General features: G+C 17.1%; 1 protein-coding gene across 1 annotated transcript, besides 3 other annotated features; it reads right to left on the reverse strand. All coding sequences in view use genetic code 6, as the record gives it.

The window, feature by feature from the left end:
- Nucleotides 1–3,307: 3,307 nt before the first annotated feature.
- Nucleotides 3,308–3,350: a microsatellite.
- Nucleotides 3,351–6,205: 2,855 nt separating this feature from the next.
- IMG5_164010 (hypothetical protein) lies at nt 6,206–6,628 on the reverse strand (the record flags this gene model as incomplete). The annotated part of the gene is made up of 1 exon (XM_004030244.1): nt 6,206–6,628. One exon carries the CDS (start codon nt 6,626–6,628, stop codon nt 6,206–6,208), a length of 423 nt encoding a protein of 140 aa, XP_004030292.1.
- Nucleotides 6,629–8,804: 2,176 nt separating this feature from the next.
- Nucleotides 8,805–8,829: a microsatellite.
- A 1,006-nt stretch (nt 8,830–9,835) lies between these two features.
- Nucleotides 9,836–9,934: a microsatellite.
- Nucleotides 9,935–10,083: the final 149 nt, after the last annotated feature.

Raw genomic sequence — 10,083 nt, forward strand, 5'->3', positions numbered from 1 at the left:
TACATAAAGTAACATAAGTAGCATCTTTTTATTTAAAAAAAAAAATTATTATATTTATTAATTTTTTTTTATTTTAAATAAAAAAGAAAAAAAAGAAAGTTTGCTATTGCAATATTTATTTTATTTTTTTACTGTAATAGTTTTAAAAGAGAAAAGTGTTTGCTTAGCTAATGGTGTTAATTCTAGATATTATTCTTTTATATCAATTATAAAACTTGAAACTTTTTTAAAATATATTAAGTTTTTCATGTAAAAATATTTCATATATATAATTACATACACATACTACACTTGATTATTGATTAAATTGAGAATATAAAATCATCATATTAATTAATTATTCCATCATTATAAATTATAAATTATAAAGCACATGCAGAATTAACTGAAATAATAATAAAAGATATAACCCATGAATTTCTTACAAAAACAATTAATATTTATGAATAAACTTATATTTTATAACTCCATTTCACAATATATTTAGTAAAAGAAGTAAAAAGTAGCAATATATTAATTGCAGTTATGTAATTAATTAGCTTGTCTTATTCTATATAATAATGTAAATCTATATATTCTTAAGATTTTAAATTTAATTGTTGTCTTTCTTCTTTTACTTTATTATTATAGCCATTTTAATAAATTAATAAACCTAATGAGATAAAATCTTATTTAATTTTTTTTTTATTAAAAAAAAAGATTTTTTTTTACTCAAAACATCAAAAAAAGTAGGTTTTTTAATAAGAAAAACTAAGCTTTTAAAAGTAAAAATAAAATATACTAAATCAGTAAAATGTTAAACTTCTAATATATTCATTTATTATTCTTAAACAGCTTTTGGATCTTTTTTATAATCCTCACCATATCTTCTTATAATATCTTTTTCTAGATATTTATTTTTATTTATTATGTTATCAATTTCTTTTTTTTTTTATTTATATCTCAGAATTCTAACATTTTATGTCGTACTCCCATAAATGCCAATATATTCTATTAAAGCCAAAGCTAACAATATACAAGAAATCATAGTTATAATCAAAGATATTATTTATTCTTATGCTGATTGAACTTTTAAAGAAACTGAATTAGAATATATTTTTACAGTTTCAAGTTAAGAATCGCTAAATATTTTTTTAATTACAATTTTATTTTAATAAATTATTTAACTGGGAGCATTATAGGCATTAATTATAAAAGTTAGTTCCTTTGTTTAATAATCAAACCAATCTTTACTTATTATAAAATAAAGTTTTTTAAATATATATTTATAGTAATTTACATATCTATATTATTAAGAATATCATTATCAAAACTATTATATATAAAATAATAGCCTTATATATATTAATTAAACACTCTATATGTGAAATGTTCGTAATCTTTTTGTCCGCCTTTTCCGAAATTATCGTCATCTTCATCTTTAAAATTAATGCATTTATTTTAGTTTTATTAAAAATATTTTAAATGTTCTTGATTTAAATCAGTCAAGCATCTATCATTTGATTTAAATCTTTTTTACAAAATTAGTCCTTTCATTAATAAATTTCTGACATGTTTTCTAGGTGTACATTTTTCGTTTTATTTTATAATAGATTGATCACAGATTCTTTTTAAAACTTTTTTTATTAATATTAGTTTTTTAATTTATATTTTTGTATTTTATCTTTAATTTTTTTATTAAATAAACAATCGAAAATAAAAAAGGACGGAAAAAAAAACGTAATATGGCCTTTTTTTTTTTGATTGAGTTTTTTTAAAAAAAAAATAGAAAAAATAAAACATGCTAAAAAAATAATATTTTTTTAATTTTTTTTTATACAATCTTCTTTTTAGTTTAATAGTAAATATATAAGATTCATCGCAGTTTTTGTATATTTTAAATCTGTATATTCTATTAATTTAAAATAATCTTCAATCTTCTTTATAGTATTATTATTTATACTTTTTTTAAATAAAAGAAAAAAAAATTATTTCAGCAGAATGAATTTAAAAAAAGTTACGTGTACTTGTTTATTGAATTATCATTTGCAAATTTATAATAAATAAATAATATAATCAACAATAAAAATAATAAGCTTTCAATCATATTTTTTGAATTTTCTAAAATTTACCATAAAAACTTACTAAAATTACTAAACTTACTTTCAATATTTTTTTATTTCCCTTTCAAAAATATTACATCTTCATGATTTTTAAAAAACTTAAAATTTTAAATAAACAATTTATGTGAAATATTTAAAATTGTATATATTACTTATTCACTTTCTATTTCATTATTTTAATGTAGATTTTAGTCACTTTAAACACCTTTATCATATTTAATATTTAAATCCATACTTTTATTTATATATAATAAAAAAAGGTTCTTATTATATAAATAATTACTTAATTTTTATAAATAAAATAGGAGTATAATTTTTTATAGCTTTAAATATAGAAGGGTATAAAGAACTGAAAATTTCCATTTAATCAATTAGTACATTTCCACTTTCATCTATGAAAAATAAGTTTTGTGGGGAAATTCCGAAGTTTAAGCATAAATATTCCTTTAATTATTCAAATGTTTTTTATATTTTTGTATTTATTGGTATTTGCATGGCTTATGTATTATATATTATATTTATAATAAAATCATATTCTATATCTTTCGGCATTTTTTAAAAATCTGTACAATTTTTATCATGTATTTCATTTTCTTAATTTTTATTTTTAAAATATAATATTTATAATAATAATAATTATTTTTTACACTATTTTATTTTTATTTAATTATTTAAATTTTAAACATCATTTTATAAATAATCAAATCTACAATCTTAAAAAAAATTTCTTAAAATTCTTTTTACTCTTTAGTCAATTAATTATAATTATTTTGCATCGGAACTTCCATGTTAAATTTTGATTTTTTAAATATTTTAGTTTATTTAACTTAATTTTATTTCTTTTCCGTCTATAATCTTTTTTTATATTTTAAATTTAAGATTTTTATATTATTAAGAATATAATTTAAACGTTTTATAGTTGTTTAAGTTCTTTTGATAATTATGCATTTGTTATATCTAATTCCATTATTTCTTTATTTTTTTAATTTAAACATTCTATAGTTTTCATTTTCTCGTTTTCAGCACAATTTATTTCATTTTGAATTACTTATTAATTCCGATTCATTTTTTTTATAATAATAAGTAGAGAATATTTTTTTTAAAAAAATTTAAAAATTAATTTCAAAATATTTCAAAATATAGTTATTTTAAATATATAAATGAATTAAAAAAAATATATAATTATTCATATAACGAATATTCAATTTATATCATAATTAATTTTATATATATTAATTATATAAATATGATTTTATTAAATTTTTTGTATCTTAAATAAAATTATTAACAATTTAATTATAAGCTAATTCTAAAATTTAAAAATTAACACATTCTTCATTAAAAGTAAAACTTATATCTTATGTATTTAAATCTATTACTAAACTCATTTATTTTTTCTTTTTTTAAATAAAATTTAAATAAGATATATATATATATAATTAATAAAATTGTTAAACATGTGTATTTGTTGATTAAGGAGTAAAAAATTAAATTGTTTATTCATTTTCGGAATATGAAAATTCATATGCAAAAGTAGTTTGTTTTAAAGAAATTCCATTTTGTAAAAGGGCTATGAATGCAGAATTATATAATGTAGAAAAAAGCTATTTTTTTTTTTAAATATAAATAATTTTCATAAAATTTTTACGTTTCCATCATTAGTTAATACATTTAAAACTATTTTTATATTTTTTCCTGGATAAGCTTCTAATTTTATATTATTTTCTAATGAATTCTATAATAATAATTCAATATATCTTTAATATTTCTATTTTTTTTTATTTCAAACTTAAATTTAAATTTAAATTTGTTACTTAATCTCCTTTAAAACCCATTTTAATTACAATTTCTAATATTCCTTCTATTATTTTTATTTTTAATTGAAAATTATTATATTTTAAGTACTTTCTGATGCTTTTTATTTTGCTGTTGGTTAAACTCCATATATTGTTGCTATAACATTAGATTTTCCTTTTTTAAATTTAATTTATGTTAGCTATTTAATAATGAAAATTAGTTCTTTTTACCAATAAATAAACGAACTTATGAATTATTTATTTAATTTTAAATATTTTAAATTGAAAATAAAGAAAAATCCATTGCTAAAAAAAAAATATATTTTTAAAAGTAAAATTCTAAATATAAAATTATGAAAATAAAATAATTTTATCTTAATAATTAATTTGATTTTATATATAAATTATGCATTATTAATAAAAAAATATATACTTATAAAATTATTTTTACAATCTATATAAAATATATATTTTTCTTTTTAATGTAAATTTTATTTAAGAATAACAATTTGATAAATATAAAATAAATCATACAAATAAAATAATAAATAAATTTACATATATAAAATAAATATATATTATATTTTTTACATAAAGAAAATAATGGAAAACTAGGAAAACTATACATAAAATTTAATTTCTTAAAATTCTAACAAAATATCATCTTTAACAGCATTTAATACTGCTTTTAACGTATTATTAGGTTCCGGCCCTATATTTATACCTCCTGTATTTTAACAGCCTGGATTATTATTAGCAATTTCATTCATATTAGTAATAGGATTTATAAGTTTTATATGTGCAGAATATGTAATAGAAAACATATCATTACTAACCGCAATTCGTTCTAAGAAATAAAATATTGAAAAGTAAATATTGAGTCAAAAATAATAATCAAATGCAATAAATATAGATAGAGATTTGCATGAATCTTCAATAACAAACTTAGAAAATAAACAATATGTTCAAGAAATGACAGAACTATAAATTTTTGAAATTAAAGAGGCGATCGAATATGGGTAAATGGGATAAGAAATATTCGGAAAATGGGGAAACACTATGGCTTCGATATTTTTGGTAATTTATTTAGTGGGAGTTTTAGCCTCAAAAACAATTGCTACAGGATCTGTTTTGGCAAATACTTTTTCTGAAATCAATGTTTTGAATGAAAGTAAATTTTGGATTATACTATTTTTTTCTATTTCAGTAATTTTCTCCTTTAGTGACGTTTCGAAGACTAAATTTCTTTAAAATATTATTATTATAGTAAGATTTGTTACTATTGCAGCACTTTTGGTAGGTTCATTTGTTTTAGCTTAAAAAAATGGATATCATTCTTTGACAGAAAGGGATAATGGAATTTTTGATGTGAAAAATTTTAATAGTTTCTTTAGTAATTTGTAGTTTGGGTTGCTTATGCATCATTCAATTCCTTCTATATTATCTCCTATTAAAAGATAACAAGATATAAAAAAAATTAATTTTTTGGCTTTTGGGACTAGTTCATTATTATTTATTGTTATTTCATTAACTTCTGTAATAGCTTTTGGTAAATGTATAGATTCTTCAGATAAATTTGTTGCTTATTGTAAATAAGATAATATCTTGACTAATGATAGTTATTATAATAATTATTTCAAAAGCGATCTCCCTGGTGTATTTTATATTGCCAGTTTTTACATTTTTTTGAATGTGGCGGCTTTTCCTGTTTTAACAATTACTTCAAGAAATAATTTAATGAAATTATTAGCTAAAAATAAAATCCCAAAATGTAGTTATTAAATTACTATGTGGACATTTTTGTTTACTCTGATTATTGTTTTACCAATTATTTCTATTGCCCTTTTTACCAAAAATATCTAGCTTGTCTTAGATTTTACAGGAGGGGTATTAGGGACTATGTTGATGATTATTCTCCCTTGTACTTTTGTGATTTTTAGTAGAAAATAAGCGAAATAATTAGGAATTGAATATTAGAAAAATCCACATATGGCATATTTTAAGAGTTAAATTTTGCCCTATCTTTTGATTGTGTAAGGTTTCTTATTCCTAGGATTTAGCTTGAATTAAAGTATTATGAAATATATTAAGTGAACGGAGAAATTTGATAATTATTATTTTATTTATAATTAGAATGTATTTAATAAGTTTTTTTTTTTTTTTTAAGTAATATTAAAAATAAATGATACATTTTTCTTTAATCTTTAACCATTAGTATTTTTATAAAAAAAAAAAATAAGAAATATTAAATAACATAAAACTAAAAATAGATAATTTTTAGACATATGTATTTTCTCCATATCTTCTTCATAATTCACTCTAAGAATTAGATTCGAAACTAATCATTTCAATATCGAAAATAAGGTCGGCATTAGGTCCAATGATTTGACCAGCTCCTCTTGATCCATAAGCAGTTTAAGATGGACAAGTAACTGAAACATGATCTCCTATAGTCAAATTAGAAACAACTTCGTCCCAACATTGAATAACTCTTCCTTACCCTACATTAAATACGAAAGGTTAATTTCTGTCTCTTGAGCTGTCGAATTTTTTTCCATCGAGTAATGTTCCAACGTAATTTACTATTACTTAATCGCCTTTTTTAGGATAGTGGGAGTAGGTTCCACTTTTTAAAACTTCGATTTTGTATTTTTTAAGTTCAGGAGCGTCTTTTTTTAAAGAAAATGCAATTGTAGCTAAAATTAGGATAACTAAAATTATGTATTTCATATTTTTTTTTATATTGTATCTTTTAATTTAATTTTATATTTTTTAAAAAAATATAATGTAGAGTTATAAAGTATAAATAAAAAAAAATATTTATCGGATATATTAATTATTTTTTAATAAAATAAAATAAAAATTATAATTTACTTTTAATATAAAAAATAAATATGTGGAATACAATTACACAAAATAAAATAGTTGAATATCGTTTATAATTTATGGTTTTTATAAAATAATATATATTGAAATATAAAAAATACAAATACAAAGAGGTATTAAAATCACCTGAATACAATAAATAAGGTAAAATCTTCAATTAATAATAAAAATCCTTAATAGCCAATATATTTGCGAACTAATCATAAACAATAAGTAAAATTAAAAGGTATATATATAAAAATACAATAAATAATAATATTTTAATAGATTGTATAGTTTATATTATTATTTTTTAAAAATTTAAAAAGAAAAATTAGATTAAATTTCATACCAAAATCTAATTTTACTCCGGAAAATGATTAAAATTGAATAAAACAGCTCAAAATTAAATTATTTAGAATTAGATAAATTATATAAAAAAGTACATATTAATAGTAATAGTATTATAAGAAACAATTAAAATAAAGAAACTATACATTAAAATAAAGTAATATTTTATTTTACTTTAAATATATAAAAAAAAATATTTAATTAAAAAATTTAAATTTATTTTTTATTAATATATAGAATATTTTAGAAAGATTATAAAAAGCAACTTCATCATATTCTTATTTAAAACTTTAAAAACATAAAAATAAAGATATTTATGCTATAAATTAAATTTCTTAAAATGCAAGTTTTTATTATATAAATAAACACGTATAATATTTTTATCAAATTTAGGAAGGAAAATACATGTAGATTTTAGTAATGAATCAAGATTTATCAGAAGTACTGGAAATTTATTTATTAATTAAAGTATATTTATATATGATTGTGATATTATATATTTTTTTTAAAAAAAAGTTAAAAGAATAAATTCAGCAAATGCTTGTTTATAAAAAAGAAATTAAAATAAAATAAAACATAAATGCTTTGATAATAATATCTACTCGTGAAATAAGAAGATAAATTTAATATTTTTATATATTATTAATATTGTATTATAATTTTTTATTTATTAAACTAGTACTAAAAAACAATTAATTATAAAATAAATATTTTTTTATCTTTTATTTAAATTAGTTTACCAAAAATGTTATCATTTTTTTAGTTAAAAAAATTATTAATTAATATATATAAGAATTTTTTTAAAAAAACTCATAATTAATAATTATAATAATAATCAATTGTATATTTGCATTTTTATTAATTTATTAAGTATTATGCTTTTTTATATATATTTTAAGTTATTTTTGTTTATTATATATGTTCTTAATCTATTTTAAATATTTTTTTTATTCTATTTATAGATTTATTGATTTGAGTTTAATTTTTTAAAAATATATTTTTAATTTTGATTAAAAAAAATATTAAAATTAAGAATAAATTCTAAATTGTAAAAACATAAAAATATATATAATGATAAATTTAACTATTTTTATGGTTTTTTTATAATTCTTTATTGGAAAATAGTTTTCAAAGATATTATTAATTGTAAATATAACTTATTTTATAATAAAAGATGTTCCTAAAAATATAATTTTTACTCCTTAATTTATGTAAGATTATTTAAATTAATATTTATTTGAAAAAATACCCCACGATTAGCTTTAAATAATAACATTAATAAATGGATTATGCTATATTGTGATAAGTTTTATGCTTAAAATTTAAAAACTAAATCCTTATATTCCTAAATAATCTATAAACATATACTTTATTGCTTAAAGTATTAAATTAATTATATTTTGTTTAAAATAAACATTCTAAAAATATGAATATGCTAATTGTTAAAAAAATATATAACAATAACATCATTCTGAAAAATATTATTTGCAAATTATAGAATTGATAATTTGGATTGTAATTATATATATATCAATAAAATTAGAAAAAAGATTTTTTATAATTTATTTTTAGTAATATTATCAATAATAGTTTACAATATAATATATAAATAATGCGATTTTGATGTGAATGACTAAATATTTTCCAATGTTTTTTTCTTAACGCTAATTTTTCATTAAATAGCTTAATTTATTCTTTTTAAATATTCTTTTTAAGTTTTATTGAAAATTATATTATATTTTTGTATTTTTAAGAGGATTCTAATATTATTATTTAAAATAATTAAACTGATTAGTTTAAAACATTGATGCTTTTTTGGGTTTTTCAAATTTTTTTGGAAGCTTTTTTGGATTAAAAATGCTAGTTTCATTAAATTTTTATGCTTCTTTTTTATATAAAATTGATAAAAATAACTATAATTTTAAATATAAGCCTATTTTTATTGTTTTGTTAAGTTTTGGTATATATTATTTAATTAATTCTATTTAAATATAAATGAAATTAATACCATTATTGATAATATTTATGTCTACAGGGTTGAATATAATAATTTATATAAAAGACAATTTCGAGAAATTTAATAATTAAGTGTTTTTTTTTGTTTTTTAAGTTTTTTTTTGCACCCAGTTTTTGTCTTCTTAAGTTCATGTTTTTATTTAAATTTAAATAAATAATATGAAGAAGAGGCTTTTCATAAATTTTCTTAATAATTTTTAGAGGATTATGATCAAAGTTTGTAAGTTTAATTAATAGAACCATAAAAAAAATTGCCTATTCAGTATTTTTTAAAAAGGAAAAATAATAAAAATATTTTGGTTGAAATAATAAATCAAAATATTACAGAAAATTATATAAGGAATATGTAAAGTGAAATAAAAGAAAAATTAAAAAAATTAGATAAATAAAAAATGGGTATTTTATTGAATTTTAATAATTAGTAGGTTGATAGTTCTAATTCTGTAAGATAAATTATTAAATTTTTATATTGGCTAAAAAATATTGAAAAGTTAAATGTTTTTATTATTGGGTTGTCTGATATATTAGCCGAAGATCTTTATTTATATAACGATAACCTTTTTTAAGCTAATTCTATTTTTTTGGAGGTCAATTGATTATTTTTTTATTAATATATATTTATCTTATTGTATTATTATTTTTTTATAAAAAAAAAAAAATTTTTTCTAAAAAATAATTTAGAATTTTCGAATACATAAATTAAATTAAATTACTTTTATTTTTTTATTATATAATAATATAAAATATTATCAAATTATTTGATTTTTTTATTTACAAATAATATTAATATTTCTAAATTTATTTTTTTACAAATTTTATTATATCTTTATGGTTGATAAAAGCTAGTTTTTAATAAAACCGGATTTGATACCTGAAATCGGTAATGAGTAACTTTTGGGAACTTATAAAAATGTTAGATTTTGGGACAAGTAAATTCTAATTCTTAGAAAAAC

The sequence above is a fragment of the Ichthyophthirius multifiliis genome, assembly GCF_000220395.1.
Source record: "Ichthyophthirius multifiliis unplaced genomic scaffold scaff_1120509251229, whole genome shotgun sequence".
NCBI classification, from domain to species: Eukaryota; Ciliophora; class Oligohymenophorea; order Hymenostomatida; genus Ichthyophthirius; species Ichthyophthirius multifiliis.